The 16605-nt window shown below is 46.1% G+C and overlaps 1 protein-coding gene across 1 annotated transcript in view; it reads right to left on the bottom strand.

The window, feature by feature from the left end:
• Window positions 1-15256, bottom strand: part of CNKSR3 (CNKSR family member 3) — an 86433-nt gene extending 71177 nt beyond the window's left edge. Inside the window, exon 1 of the mRNA XM_008529093.2 lies at window positions 14581-15256. Within this exon, the coding sequence (XP_008527315.2) occupies window positions 14581-14632 (52 nt within the window). The 5' untranslated portion in view covers window positions 14633-15256. The remainder of the gene's footprint in view (window positions 1-14580) is intronic.
• Between the last annotated feature and the right edge of the window lie 1349 nt (window positions 15257-16605).

Raw genomic sequence — 16605 nt, 5'->3', positions numbered from 1 at the left:
TGCTCATCTCACAAAGCACTGGACGAGACTTCAGGGAGTCCTGCAAGACGCACTTTGCATTTATCAGCACTGATTTCCTACCTCCATTTACACTCTGTCCTGCAGGACTCTAACCCTCTAGTTCGTTTTGTGTTCTGTGTCTCAGAATGCACTGTACAGGAATAATTCTGGGTGTCATACTCATGTATATTGCATCATTTCGCACTCAAGTTAGAGGACCTGAATTTTAGCTAACACTCTCCTATTTTAACACATCTCATGTGCCAAGATGCATGCTATTTACACCTCATTAAAACATGAGACAATTATAGTGCTGCAATAAGAGACAGCTCTGTGTCTTCTTAAGGGTTTGAATCAGCCAAGATGTTGGTGCCATGCAAGATGTATCGTTGACAAACGAGAACAGCTTTTGAGGTTGGTACAAGTAAGGTGTGCTCACGCTTGAACCCGTAAAGCAGCTCCTCCCAGAATTCACTACTTTTTTTTTTTTTTTTGAGGAAGATTAGCCCTGAGCTAACTGCTGCCGATCCTCCTCTTTTTGTTGAGGAAGACTGGCCCTGAGCCAATATCCATGCCCATCTTCCTCTACTTTATATGTGAGGCGCCGACCACAGTATGGCTTTTGCCAAGCGGTGCCATATCTGCATCCAGGATCCGAACCAGCAAACCCCGGGCCGCCGAAGCAGAACGTGCGAACTTCACCGCTGCACCACCAGGCCGGCCCCTCAATACATTTTTAACAGTGTTGTCATGCTAAGCCACTCAGGTACAAAACTGGGACAGTGAAGTCCCCCTCTCACCACTCTCACATTCAGACCCTGCCAAGGCTTCCAGGCTGCTCGTGGGCCGTGCCTCTCTCGGCATCTCTTCCCTCCTCTCCTTCCCAACGCCACTGTTCTAGCTCAGGCCTCTTCAGTTCTCCCTGAGAGACCACCCCAAATGCCTCCCAGAGCTGGTCTCTCAGCCCCTAACCACCCTCCCTTCATAGCCCTCCCCACTTCCCACAGTTCTGTCAGCAAGACGCTTCCTTTCAAACCCCTGTAGTATTTCCCCATTATTCAGTGAATTAAGAAGAAACTTCTTAAAAGTCAGTGCCTCTCCAGATGTTAGCTCTGGGCCAGTCTTCCTCAGCAAAAAGAGGAGGATTGGTGGCAGATGTTAGCTCAGGGATAATCTTCTTCAAAAAAAAGAATAAATAAAAAACAACAAAAACAAATAAAGTCAGCCCGTAAGTCAAACTAAGTAAAAAATTACCAAAAAAAAGTCAGTGCCTCTCAAACTGTGGTTCACAGACCATCTGGAAAAGATGTACGGGGCTGCCTGTGAAAGACGTAGCTCCCAGGGCCACACCACACACCTACGTTAGCAAACTCTCTGGAAGTCGCCCAGGAGTCATTGGTCCTTGTAGTGAGTGACTCTTATGCCCACTAAAATCTGAGCTCCGACACCCTAAGTTCCAGACCTCGTGACGGGATACATCTGGCTCTGCTGGATTAACATGCATCAAACCAACCAGACAAGACTGAAAAAGAAATCTAACAGACAGGCTAGAAGTTGGAACGTAACAGTTGGAAGGCCACTACAGCTGCCAGGACTTGATGGCTCAAGATCCTGGAAAGAAAGACAGGAAAGTGAGTCCAATATTCTCTCCCACATTGCCCTTTGTGGCTTTTCTGATTCCCAAGCAGCTGAGGATGAGAAGCCAAGCAGAAAGTAGTCATAGCTCTGAATACGAGAAAAATCATTTACCTTGGTACGTACCAACAAGAGAATAAAAGCCATCTCTAATGCTATCACCCACAGAACACCAACGCTGGCATTGTGATGTATTTATTTCCTTCTAGTCTTTTAAAATACACATTCAGACAATCCCAGAAATCTAACTTATGAGAAAACTAGAACCTAAAAACATTAAGTGACTATCCAAAAGTTACATAATCCCATTAAATATATTTTAAACCCCCTCTTTTCCCATTTACTGTAGCCCAGTCAAATATGATAAAGAGAAAAGAATTTCTCTAGAATTTTTTTACTGAGTGGTGAAATTATAGGTTAAAGTTAAGTAGATCAATTCAAACCATACTGTTAATAACATACATGTTTCTTCCTTGTCCTTGAAACTTATTACCAGGCCAAACCTATGTTGGGACCAAAGACCAGCCAGGTGAGAGGTCAGGTTCTCAAATCAAGTGTTTCTGGATTCAAAGCCACATACCAATTACGCAACCTCAGGAGGGTTAGGGCTTGGCTTCCTGAACTCTAAAATAAAGACAATAAAAGTGTCACTGTCAAATAAGCATCGTGAGGACTGACTAAGCCACCAAAAGCCACAGCAAGGGCCCAGCACACAGAGCAGCTCAATGCCACCTGCTAACTGCGGCCTCCTGACCGACTGGGAGCTTCGTGACCACAGGCTTCATTTACATCTAACTCATCTTTCTGTTCCCAGCACGAAGCAGAGTAATTGGTACCAAAAAGGAAATCTATAAATTTTTTTCATTTTGGGTTTTTAAAAGAGAATTAATAGTTGAAATAAAAATCTAATGAAGGTTTAACAAAGGTCATCTATAAGGAACATATATGCATGTATGTGTATAGTCTGTATACTTGTGTATGTGTGTGTGTGGGGGGGGGGGGTCTGTTCACTTACAAAGCAAGTGAAAGGTCAAAATACTCCATAGTTTTTCTTATGAAATCGTAGATTGTACTTTCGACTGAGTACTATTCCAGTTTAGGTACTAAAGTTAGTGCTTTTCTTTGTTTTGTTTCCCAGTTCAGAGCACCATGAAGACAGAAAGACCTTGAGTCAACTGACACCTTCCTGCTTCAAACAGGACCCAACCAACCAGCACAGAAATTTGGGGAATCTGCCCTATTTCAAGTGATACATAAAATCTTTCTGTACAGGGGCTGGCCCGGTGGCACAGAGGTTAAGTTCATGTGCTTCACTTTGGCGGCCCGGGGTTTCACCAGTTCGGATCCTGGGCACAGACATGGCACCACTCAAGCCACGCTGAGGCGGCGTCCCACCTGACACAACCAGAGGCACTCACAACTAGAATATACACGTACTGGGGGCTTTGGGGAGAAGAAGGAAAATAAGACTGGCAACAGATGTTAGCTCAGGGCCAATCTTTAAAAAAAAAACCAAAAATCAAAAAGTAGAAGATCTGAAAACGGTAGGTCCAGAGTCAGCAGAAACTGAGCAGTAAATGTGTCTTTGGGTTTGCTACAGTCTCCACCACTCCCTATTGTCTCACATGACCCAAATTTCAAATTTCTGACATTGCCCACCTGTCTCCTGTTGGCATCTGAGTTTGCAACTCTTGTTGCAAGTCTCCGTGCCATTCTTGGTCTTCAGCGTTCACTTCTGTAGTTTCTTTTTAATGTCAGACTCTCTCAGCCTTTGTCAACTGCAGGGGCTCTCAAACTTCACCCACACCGATGCCATGTCCGTGTACTAAGACCAAAGAGCTTTTCACCTTGAGCTGCAAGGTATTTGCCACTCTGAGTATTTCTCTTTTCCGCTTTTTCTTTCCTTCCCTTCTCTCTGCATTTGGATGCCCTGTTCAAAGCCAAAACCTAAAGTGCTCAGTAAGCGAGAAGAACTAGCCACTCTCTCTCAAAACGGAATGAAGGAGGGGGTGTGACATTCTGCTCCTCTATTAGAGCAAGCCCTGGATATTCTACACAAAACCCAACCAGGTCCCTGCAGACTGTCAAACACTGCCCTCCTTCTGCGTTCCCGGCGCTGAGCGCTCACGGAGGTGCACAACAGAAGCATCCCCTGGGCTTAGACTGTAGCAGCTAGCTAGGAGCCCAGGGGGGTAGCAGCTGTAACCCCTCCCTGCCCACTCTGGAAAGGACACGGACACACCTAGGTGCACTACCTCACCCAGTGGAATACGTAACTTGTCCCTCCTAGAAGAGTTCTCCTTCCTAAGCAATCATTATCTATCGGCTAAAGACCAACTACAGACAGGACTTACGGGGGACAGTCTGCCTTGCCTCCCTTATTTTTGTATGCTCCACATGAGTGACACAGACCACTGGTTCTCAGATTTTAGCCGGCACCACAATCGCCCGAGGGACGCGGCTTCCTGAGAACCTCCCCCGGGGTTCCGGTTCTGTGAGTCTGGGACAGGACTTGAGAATTCACATGTCTAAGTTTCCAGGTGATGCTGATGCTGAAAAAGGAAGTCCAAGGACAACAGTGACAAGATGTTGAGAAGCACCACATATATGTGGCCAGGAAAGAATTTCTTGAAAAATCTCAGTCTAAAAACGTCAGGAGTCAGGCACAACCGCCATTCATTTATAGGTGCTCCTTAAGTGTCCCGATTAGATGGTGCCGAATAAGAATGAAGAGATTCTCCACCTCCAAAAAGGGTCTCTCTTTACACATCAGCATTCTAGAAGGTTCCTCAGCTTGGCCTAGGGGCGCTTCCAACCAAAGCACTTCACATCTTATGTCTCTAGACGTCTCACTAGCAAGGAGTCTTTGTGTTTTTTCAAATGTGTATTACTAACAATTTTAGGCTTTGGTGTAGACAGGCGTATTCATAAACACTACTCACAGTCGTGTCAGCTGCTCACGGCTAGGTTAAGACTCCAGTTGGAATCCCTGTTAAGACAGTGCTGACAACACCAGCAGGTGTTACATGAACTCTGGACCACTCTACACACCAGCTCTCCTCTGTTCCAAAGATCGCATTCCAGGTAGTCCTTTACCCCGATTCTCTTTAACATATCGTCATATAAAATCGCTCTGTGAACACGAAAGACTGTTCAATTAACAGGGGTTAAAGCTGAAAACAGAAGCGAGCGCATGCATGCATGCACACACACACACACACACACACACACACACACACACACACATCCACTCCTAAACCCAAAAGCACTGAATTTCCCCTCTGCTACAAATCTCTGAAAATAGGAAATAGAATGTTTCCTTTCACTAAAAGGCTTTCCTGAGGAAAGCATGATGCAGATTATCATAATCGCCGCCTTTTCTGACAGATAACACGTAGGGGGTTTCCTCCAAGAGGGCTGAGACACTCCCTGGGGAGGGGAGGGTGATATCAGGTGTGTGTAGCAAGCTTCCAGGTTATTCTGATATGAGCCCACCTCCGTTCAACTCTCTCCCACTCACGCCCGCCTGTTAACTGATGCATCAAGTGTTAAAAAATTGTGTTTGACTCTCACCTGTTGAAAATTTCTCAAAATGCCATCTATTCAACCAGAAGCATGGTGATTCTATTTTCTAAAGTAAAATGAGGATAGTCTGTCAGCGGAACAAAATATTTTAAATCACATCTACCTACTAGTTCTTTTGACTCAAATATTTTTAAGATTTTCACATAGAAAGCTTTCTAATTTTTGCAACCTCCTGACCCGCATTCGAAGGAACCGTTTTGTTCTAATAAACACCACTGTGTTTACCCTTCTGATCCCAGGTTAAAAACTGCAATCAGCCATTTGATGTCAAAGAAAACAAACTAGGCTAAGTCCACTTTCACAAATAACCCTATTCATCGATGAATAAGCAGCTTCAGAAACTGCAGCTCCCAGCAAATCGCGCCAGGAAAGAACAATGATGCGAGCAAAGCGCGGGAATGGAAAAGAGAGATCGCCTCTCTCCTTCAAATGACAAGAGCGTAACCTGCATGAAGGGAGGAGGCGGTTCTCTTAACCCTGGCAGGGAAAGAAAAAGAATAAATGAATATACATCTCAATTTCAAACATAATTTTAAAATTATCTGGAGGTGAAGCTGTCAATGAACCAACTGTACCTAGAACTCAGCTTCTCAAACACTGGAGCCATCGATACCTTAGTCCAAGATACCAGAATCTCCAGAACACGGCAGTGCCTTCCAGCTGGACTCCTAAATTACCTTCTGCCCCAAGAATCCAAATCAGCTCATGTCATCCCCTGCTTTCCATAACAACTAGAAAAAATTGCAAACGCTTGACCAAGACTCATAAGACTTTACATGATCTGGTGTATCTCTTTCACCCCAGCTCCACTCACCACCACCCCGCCATCCTTGCTCTTCATGACTCCACCATACTTCCATTCCTCAGACACTCCAAGCTCATTCATACCTCAGGGCCTTTGCACTAGCTGTTCCTTCTGCCTACAATACTCTTCCACCTAATTTTCCAACGGCTGGTTCCTTCTTGTCATTCATGTCTAAATGTCATCTTCTCAGAGAGGCTTCCCTGATGACACCAACCAAAGAAGTCCCCCACTCAGTCACTCTCCTTCACATCTCTGCTTTCCTTTCTTCTTGGCACTTATCAATAGCAGACATTTTCCTGTTCATCTGTTTTGCTGTGGTGGTGGTTGTTGCTACAGTTGTTTGTCATCCCCACAATCACCATATTAAAGCAAGGACCCAGCTGGACCCCTGCACGTAGAACACAGCTGGATTTCCAGCACTAGAACAACACCTGGAACTCAGGACATCGTCAATAATTATTTGTTGAATGAATGAAACTCTCTTTTTACCACAGGGTGGAATTTGTCATCTGCCTAAGTGTTCTTCGTAAGCCCTTTCCAAGAGAGCTAGTACTTAGTCTTTCTGGGAAACCACCTTCCTCTTAGATCTACAAGGTCCTCAGAGGAAGTGAGGGGAAAGTATCCAAGGAAATGATGAGAAGACAGAAAATGAAGTTGATTTAACTCGCTGCCTATATACCAATGAGGAGGATGGAATTGTCATAAATTATTGGTAAACGTGAAAAGTGACTACCATTAAATAATTAAGCAAAAATAATCCAATTATATTACTTGGCCTTATTACGAATTAAACAATAATAAGTGTGTGAACATTTATATGCCGCGCATTAAGCAAAGTGCTTTCCCTATATCACCTCTTTTAATTCTAACTAAAACCCTGTGAGTTGGTTATTATCAGCCCCATTTTACAGATGAGAAACTAAGGCAGACTTGGAGAAGATAAGTTACTTCCCAAGCTTTTGAACCAGTGAGTGTCAGATACAGAATTTGAATCCAGTTCTAACTTATTCCAAAGCCTCTGTATTGTTCACTATAGCTGCCTGATGTTCTCTCCCAAAGCAGTTAAAATAAAGAAGCTGTGGGGGCCAGCCCGGTGGTGCAGCAGTTAAGTTCACACATTCCGCTTTGGCGGCCTGGGGTTCACTGGTTCAGATCCCAGGTGCGGACCTACACACCGCTTGGCAAGCCATGCTGTGGCAGGCATCCCACATATAAAGTGGAGGAAGATGGGCATGGATGTTAGCTCAGGGCCAGTCTTCCTCATCAAAAAAGAGGAGGATTGGCAGTAGATGTTAGCTCAGGGCTAATCGTCCTCAAAAAAGAAAAAAATGAAGAAGCTGTGAAGAGTCAAAGACAGGCAGAAAACAGGGCCACAAAAATTGCAGGTTTTGCTTAAGAAAGTTAAAGTATTTGTGTGTGTGTGTGTATGATTCTACCAAATAAGAAATGTTATTGTATCACATGGACAAAAAAATTGCAATATGATACTCAAAATAAAAATCAGATTAAGAGAGTCAACAAAGAGAAATGATTCATTCCATTCCTGAGTTGCATTCTGAAATAACGCAACACAATTAACAAACTACAATAAAATAGATAACTGATAGTAAGTCTCAAAGGCTAACAGGTCAGGTTCAAATATGTAGGGTCCCGCTTAAACTGTGTAATGAAAAAAGGAAAGGAAGGTACCCCACGAGTGTAAATGCTGAGGGCACAATCAGAAGCACCAAAGTCCAAAGGTCTTTGAAGCCGCCCCTTCCCACACTCGTCAATTCAGAGAGAACTAGAAGCATCCACCTTGGCCAGAGGAACCAGGAACTGGACGGAACAACAGACAGAAGCCTGTGGCATCTGGTCCCAATCCTGGCCTTTGACCTTGGACAACTCATTTAACATCCAAAAGTCAAAATGTCCTCAGCTGCAAAGGAGATGCCTTCACTGGGCGTCTCTCGGGCTTGTGAAAAGAATCAAATGAGAACAAATTAAATAAAACTTGCTTTATTCATTAAAAGCCTAGTTAGCGGCTAAGACGGTGGTGAAAACTCCAGAAAGAGCACAAAATGAGAGGAAAGGGAAAGCCAGGTGAGAACAGGAACACCCCAGAGCTAGAACACAACAGGCGAAGAATGGTCAAAAATGCAGGCAAAAGTGGTAAGACAGAGAGGAAAGGCCCTCGCAGCTCTAAGAAATGATGCGAAGGCAGAAAGGGAGGCATACAAGTGCACGGAGAGGTCACCTCCCAGTCTCCATGGGCACAGAACTGAGACACCTGGCCTTGGGATGACACATACTTTCAGATTTTGAGAATTGCCCTGGTTATTTATTCCTGAAAAGACATTCGGTGTCTTTTTCCATCAACAATGAAATCTGCCCAAAAACCAGCTAAAGGTGATGAACCCCAAGAAGTCCCAGACCATAGGATAGTGTGACTGGCCAAGGACTCATCTCACCCCCAAAGTCCACCAGAGGATCCTGAGAAGAAATTAGGACCACAGCGCCCACTGATCACCCCATAACTCCCTTCTTACCACTTGTCTTAAAAAAAAAAAAAGGCTGTAATGAGAACTCTTCAAGTCCCAAGAAATATGCAAGAAATCTCAGGGGAAATGTCTCGTTTAGCTTGCTGAGAATTACCTGATGCTGTTGCTAGGTGGTGCTTATAAACATAAGCACACGCCCTGAGATTGCTTTTTTGCTTTAGCAGCCAAGTCAAGCATCCTGAAATTAAGTGTCGTCACTGGAGAACTTAAAAAAAATAGATCGAGCCCACGTCAGAGCAGATAGCAGGACCCACCAGTGGATCGTGAAAGGTGTCTGCAGCTGCGTGCTAAAGCAGGCTGCTCAAACTGGAACGGGCACACAGATCCCCCGGGGGATCCCGTTAAACGGCAGATTCTGATGCAACAGGCCTGTGCTTCTGCATCCCTAACGAGCTCCCAGGTGATACGGATGCTGCTGGTCATGAACCAGGAACCAGACAGGAGTCAGCAGTCAAAGCAACAGCCAGTCCTAATACCATGCCCACTGGAAGTCCAGTTGCTATAAGAAAGAAGTTGAGAAAATAAGGTTTGAATTTCTTTACCCAAAGAAGGTTCATGATATTGGCAACAGGTATCTATCAGTCAGCAAACGAAGAACCTTCCTGGCCAGATGCAAGTCCTGCCCAGGATCCTCCTGGAAGTTGGCAAACAGCAGGGCAACCTCTTTGGCACCAACTGGTGCTCCTGAATGGTAGGAATCAACCTATGACAGACGTGACTGCTCGGGGAGAATGATTACGTCCTGGAGCTATAGGATAAAAGAGGAGAGGAAGCAATAAAAATAAGGAGTAGTAATTTACTGAGAGTTTACACAAGACCACACAGTCAGGAGCAGAATTGGGACACAAACCCAGAGTCGGATGCCAGAACCCACACCCACTACTAAGTTCCAGTGCCTGGTACAAGCCATGGAAGCGAAGATGTGATGGAGGAGAGGAGAGCATTTAAGAGCATGACCCATAAATAAGGGACCCTGAGCAAATACTCTGTCTCTCTCTGCTTTAGTTTCCTCGTCTTTACGGGCTATTAACGGTTGGTACACCTCACTGGGTTTTCCGAGGATTAATGAGGGAGTCCAGATAAAGCACTTAGCACAGCGTCTGACACAAAATAAATGCTTCAATGAATGTTTTTCCATTATTATGATTAAGAAAACTCTATGGCTGGAGTCCAGGAGATAGAACAGAACTGGGAAGAGAGTAGAATAAAGAGGAAAGTTCTTGACCTACAGCCAGATGGTCACAACTGCCAAAAGAAAAGGACCTCCCTTCTTCAGTGACCAGAGAGGCTAAAGGAAAACACATAACCCAACTGGAAGCAGGATTACAAAAAGAAGGGACCTCTGTGTGACGGGCCAACAGAGCGAGGTGCTACTCTGCAGGTGACCTACAATGTACCAGATCCCTATAGTTACTGTGGAAATTCCAGTCCCTCCATGACCAAAATGGTGAGTGCCACATACTAACAGACATCACAGGGAAACAGCAGTGCCCACCATGATCAGATTACGGAGAATGGACAAACGCCCTGAATCCCACAAGCTCAGACCTCAAGCAAGAAAGCCTCCTTTTCTCTTGGTTGGTGATGTGGAAATGTTACCCACGCTAGCAGCGCCAGAAACTGGCAGAGAGACTTCTGTTCTGGGACTAAAGCTGGTTTTATAGATGTGCCCACTCAACAACACACTTATTGAGAGCTTGCCCATTCTAGGCTGATCAACGACCAAGGGCAAGACAGACAAGGTTGCTGGGATAAACCAATGGCCCTTCCTCCTTGTTGACAATACTCCCCAAAGGCCTGAAAGCAAGCCAAGCATAGCTTGGGTAGTTGCTTTTTACAATGCAACTTTTAATATTTAAATCAAGCTTGGAGACAAAGACCTCATGCAAGTTAAGGTTTTGACCCAAGAAAACTTAACAGGAATGAAAACATAACACTATTTCTAAAACAGGGCTGACCTACAGACTGAATGAAAGCAGGAAATTGTGACATGTGTCCTACTTTGAGAACTGATCTATGAAAATCAGTACATGTAAATGACTGTGTGTCAGACACTCCTGGCTGCCTACCAATATCTATTCTCCCCTTTGTCCTTATTGAACAAACTCAAATTTTTTTCAGGGCCAACTCAACAAACACTACAGCAACCAGCCTCCCTTGCAGCATGAGATGGCCACGCGACAGTTCTGGCACCTGAGATGTAAGCCAAGTCACCTGATGGAGCTTCTTAGGGACCTCTTTAAAGGGGAAGACTTGGCTACCACCAGTCTTTTGTCCTCGCTGGGTCTCCTTTCTCCTGCCTGGAATAGGAAAGTGATCCTGAAGGTGGAGCAACCATCTTGCACTGAGGCATTAGTATGAACATGAGTGCCACACGCTAAGCCACATGCTAAGAATGGCTGAACAGGATGACAGAAGGAGCTTGGGCCCCTGACAGCACCACAGAGCCCCCATATAGTCCTGAATTCCTTATCTCCAGCCTTCTTTTACAAGGGAAAATCAACATTCCCATTGGTTAATCCACTGTAAACTGGGTCTTTGGTTATGTGCGGCTGACCTTATTCTTACCTGATACATGTTGTAAAAGGTCATTTGCCTTGCAAGAGCCTTGACTGAGTCATTTGAAAGGCAAGGTGCCATGAAGTATGAATTAATTTGACTTCCAAATAACTTTCCTGACATATACCCAATATGTAGGATAAGGCACACGTATTACCAGGTGCCTCTCCTCCACTAACGTATGATATTAATATCTCACATCACGGGAATGCTAAAGGTCTATTCACCAATGTGGTGAAGATTGTGAGAGTCCTCTAGGAGGGACCCTGGCAAGAACCTCCTGAGAAGATGGAATAGAGTGAAGCCATATTGCCTGAGGTCAAACACTGCTCTGTCACTTCCCAGCTGTGTGACAGTGGTCAAGGCACTTAGCCTTTCTGTGTCTCAGGTTCCTCAACTGCAAAATGGAAATCATATTTCCTACCTCAAAGAGTGGTTATGCCTATCAAATGAGTTAATACTTGCAAATGCTTAGACCTGTGCCGACACATTGTGAACACTTAGGATTTACTAATATTATGATAAAATTGGTCACAGTATAGTAAGGATTAATACAAATAAAAATTATAATAATAAAAAAATAATAACAGTAAAAGCCAGATGAATTAATTCATTCTGTAGACATGAGTCTTTTTCCTAATGTAGGCATCTGCCTAATAACATCAACACAGAGCAAGCTGTCGATTGTAGCCAGGGTTAGATAGTTTTAAAGCTAAGGCTTTCTGCAGCGCCCATAATCATCATATCTATACTCAGGCAATATCAAGGGTGGCAAAGTCTACATGAAGAGCTTTTTATCAGCAGGATGTATTTATAAAATGGGGGTTGGGTGGAGAGGTTAGCAAAGACAGCTAAAAATAGTCCTATAAGCAAACAAGTTTGCATAAGTCAATAGTTAATTAAAAAGTCAATATGTTCACATCACTACTATAAAAAATCTTCAAGTCATGTGTCACGCAATTTGGGAGAATGTAGCCTCTTGTCATCTAAGAGTTAGCCACACACTTTTCCTTGTACCTTTTCTAGATTATAACACAGAAAGTATCCAGGTCATCCTGTGACGCTGTACTTAAGGGTCCAAAAGGGCACAAGCATTCCGTATAAAGTTGCCACGTGATAATCACAGGTATGTAACCTAGTCAGTAACTAATGCTCCAGACACCAAGATACCGAAGCACCCGTCATTGCTCTTTCAGGTCAGTAGGAAACTTTCCCTAGATAAAAGCAATCTCAACGAAGTCAGAACGTTAAGGCAATGGGACACCAAAAGCATTTTAATCTGCTTTTCCTTTTAAATGCTAAACAAACATAACAGGATGTAAATTTACACTTCTCCCTCAGTCCCAAGAGGGACCAAAAAAAAAAAGACAAATCTTGCAGGTGTGAAGATCTCACTCCATAATCTTCCCGTGTGCCTGTTACAATTTTTCTGGTTGTACATTATCAAGTAGGCTGGCAGAGGATCAGGAAAAGCAAGGAGTGATAAATTGTAACCCTTTCCCTACTCTGGAGTAGTACTGTCCAATAGAAATACAATGCAAGCCACAAATGTGAGCCTCATGCAATTTTCAGTTTTTAGGAGCCATATTTAAGAAGGTAAGAATAAAGAGGTGAAGTTAACTTTAATAATAAATTTTATTTAACCTTATACAGCCAAGATACTCTCATTTCGACAGGAGACGAGTAAAAAAATTGAGATAGTTTAGTTTCTTTTTTTCATACCAAGTCTGCACATGTATGTGTATTTTACACTTACAGCACATCACAATTCTGAACAGCTTACATTTCAAGGGCTGAAGAGCCACGTGTGGCTATTGGCTACCATATCGGACAGAGGAGCTCTTGAGGCCAAAAATTGCTGAAACCATCAATTTCTTAAATTGCCTCTATGATGGGCATACAGGTAAAACAGATCAACTAATTCAGCCTCAGCAAGTTGCTAGTTGAGGAATCCAGTAGTGTCCTGAATGGGAGAATACACCCCATTTTCAAAATTGGGTCTGGGTATTTATAGCTTTTAAGGTAACGTATTGTGCCAAGCACTGACAATGCCATTTACTCTTCATCCAACGTACAAGTATTTGTTGTTTTCAGCTTCATTTTAAGTAAGAGCCCAGGAAATTTTGGTCCCTGGACAAACCTCTTCTCAGAAAAAGAGTGGATCCCTTCCCTCATCCCAGAGGAGCAGGAAATGGTCAGACATACCCCACTGACACAACCCATACATCCCGTATTCCCAGGACATCCCGCTGCACGTGGTCCATGTGCACTAAGCAGGCATGAGGAATGAGATGTAGAGATGATCGGTGCTCATTATGTCGCAGCCATGGGTGGGAGAGGTTGAAAGATGACCTGGTCTTACCAGTTTTACCTACCTCACAGGCTTACTGGGATGCCAAGGGCAATAACAGAGAGAGAGCTCTGAGCAAACTGTAAAGCGCTATACAATTCTAGTTATTATTATTGAGAAGGGACACCATTCCTCACCTGAAAGAGCAGATAGAAGAAAGAAAAAAACAGTGACTTGAAACAGAGAGATGCTGAGCTGGGAGGGAGGAACCCATGAAACCACTGTGTGTTCTGGATGGACTCGTTCCCTTAGAACAGTACAAAGAGGCTTGAGGAACCTCTATGCCCTTTTGCTCCAAAGCTTGAAAGGTACCAAAATCTAAGGGTGACAGCTCAGAGGACAAGCTTCTACCCCTGCTCGACCCCCATTACCACCACACCCGCTGCTTTCTCTCATCCCAAATACAGCATAACTCAGGCGAGTGGTTCAAAACACATTTCTTCTTCCCAGGGTTTAAATGTGGCCTAAAAATGCAGCGCCACCGGGGGTACTGGCGCCTTCCCGGAGCAAAAGTCACCGAGTCCCGGGGAATCTGACTCAAGGTTTCTCGCCGGCGCGAATGCCTCAGTATTGGCACTCGTGCAGCTCTCTCGCCTTTTCCAAGAAAAACAGAGGCTCGGCAAGCCGCCGGAGTCTCCCTTTACCTGTCCAACCGCCTCGGCACGATGCGCACCGCTCCGGGCAGGCGGCATTTACGAGGTCCGAGGGGAGTCACCACACAAAGGCGCCTTGTGCCTCTGCGCTCCGGGACGGGCAGCCGGGGCGCCAGGCACCGCACCCAGGCACGGCAGGGAGGGCGCCCCCGCCCCGGAGAGCCCCCCAGCCAGTCCTGAGATCGACACCCCCAACCCTCACGGTCCCTAAGAGAGGCCATCCCTCATCCCCGGGTTAAACATGGGGCTCCCCTCGGCTCGCCACAACCCGCACCCCGGAAAACAGGCACAAGAGCTAGGGGTGAACAGGCGACTCCGAAGAAGTTTGCATTGTCACCGCGCTGCGCCCTCAACGCTTTCTCGCCTGCAGGAGCCGCTGAGCACCCCCTACCCCAGCTCCCCGTTCGCCCCATCTCCGGAGACTGGAGACACCGGGCCCCCCAGGCCGCTCACCTCTGGTCCAATCCACCACTTGTTTGGGGCTCCACTTGGTCACGGGTTCCATGGTAAATGGCTTCGCTCCCCGCTGGGCTACAAATCGGCGATCAAGTCCTGCTGCCTGAGCCCGCGGCCCCTTCCCGGGAAAGCGCGCCCTGCGGCTTGTCCCCGCGCGCCCGAGCGCCCCGTCAAGGTTGCATGGCCGCGGTCAGCGGGTCATCCCGGCGCCACTCGGCCAGGGCTGCGCGGCCCTCTCCCCGACACACGGGACAGCCGTGCGGCTCCTCCTCCAGCTGCCGCCGTCCAGCTGCAGCTCCTCCTCCTCCCCGCGCCGCCGCCGGGAGCCCGGGCACAGCTGCTGCTCCTGGGCGACGGCAGCTGCGGGGACGCGACCCCAGACCCTGGCTTCGGCTCGACGCGGGACCCTCCCGGCCCGGCTGCTACTCTGCGCCCACGGCCGGGATCACTTCCTCCGGCTCCCGGGCCGCGCGCTCCGCTCCCCCTCCAGCTCCTCCTCCTCGCGGCGAGCTCTCCCCGGGTCCCCGCTCCGCGTGCGCTGGCGTCCCCGAGCCTTCCCGCCCGCACGCCCCACCTTCTGCGCCTCCTTCTCGGTCGCTCTGGGGCAGGATCAGGGCAGAGCGTGCGCGCTCGGGTTACAAAGTTTCAGCTCCGGTCGTAGCTCTCGGAATAAAAGAGGGGGCGGGGCCGAGGAGCCAGCGAAACTCGTGGGAGGGGGCGGGTCCGCCCGAAACGGCCGCCTCCAGTTACTTTCCCTCTCTAAGCCCTCCTAGCACACACCCGGAGTGGCCGGGCCGTACTTTCCTTTTCAAGGGTCGGGTTGTAGGTCGTGCGTGCATCCTGGAGAGCCCGTTGGCTTGAGGGAGGCCCAGGTCCCATTGGTAGAACAGTGCGTCTCGGTGTGAGCAACAAGACACTAAAAAAAGTAGGATCTGCATGTTCTGTTCATTTTCAATGCTTTGTATCAATACTGCTCTGCGCCTAAGCTTTCCTCATTTTAAATTTCTTAAGGTAAAATTATTTCACTTTATATTTTGGATGACATAGTGACAGTTTAACTCACTTCTCTTTGAATGCGACTGCAATATTTCAGCTTCACGAGGAAAATGAATCATAATGAATTGGTATCTTTTAGCGTTATATATTGCAGAAATGTAATATTCATATTTGCAAAGCTAGCTAATGCTCATCTGGATTAGTCATCAATCTTGAAGGGAAAGTTGTTAGCCAGCCAAAAAAATATATCGTGTGCACAATTTCAGCCGCTGACACAAACAGAGCCCTTCCTTAGTCACGGGACTCAATCTGAGGTCGGATTAACACCGCACTGGGAGAAAATCCTAAATTCGAACATCTAGCTCTCCTCCTTCAAGCCCCTCCTGCATTCCCTCTCCAGCCCCGAGGAGCTCTACCTCCCACTCCGAGTTAGACTCTTTGGCACTTAATAATTCTTACCTTCAATTATGGTTACTTATTTACATCTTCTGCCTGCAGACTGTTAACCCCTTGAGGGTAGAACCTACTTGATATTATCCAGAGCTTTCTCTCCTCTCCCTCTTCCTACCACCTAGCTGGTAGCACCTAGCACAGGGTCAAAGGTGTGGTTGGTATTTATTCATTCAGTAAAGATCTGTGAATGCCTCCTGTGTGCCCGGCCGCTGCCTTCATTAAATAGTTGTTGAGTTAGTGTGATATGTACTATTTATACAGGTCTGTTTGCATGCACGTGTTGCAAAGATGGCTAGCAGCAGGCCTAAGCATCTGTTATGTAGCATGATGAGCTGGAGTTACCAAGAAGAATAAACATTTGAAAAAGTGAAACATCAGACCCACCTTCCTTGCAACTTATCTATAGAACTGAGGAACCACAGAGATATGCAGTTATCAAATACAATTATTTGGGTTTGGGGGTTTTTTTTTGAGTAAGAGTGACTGGCAGACCAGGAAACCTGGGAAAAGCAATGACAAAATTCCCGGTAGAGTAGTTGTCCTTCAAAAGGAAAGATGACTTTTAAAATTAAT

This window comes from Equus przewalskii, chromosome 32 (assembly GCF_037783145.1).
Source record: "Equus przewalskii isolate Varuska chromosome 32, EquPr2, whole genome shotgun sequence".
Taxonomy (NCBI): Eukaryota; Metazoa; Chordata; class Mammalia; order Perissodactyla; family Equidae; genus Equus; species Equus przewalskii.
This window is presented reverse-complemented; position numbering and strand designations above follow the sequence as displayed.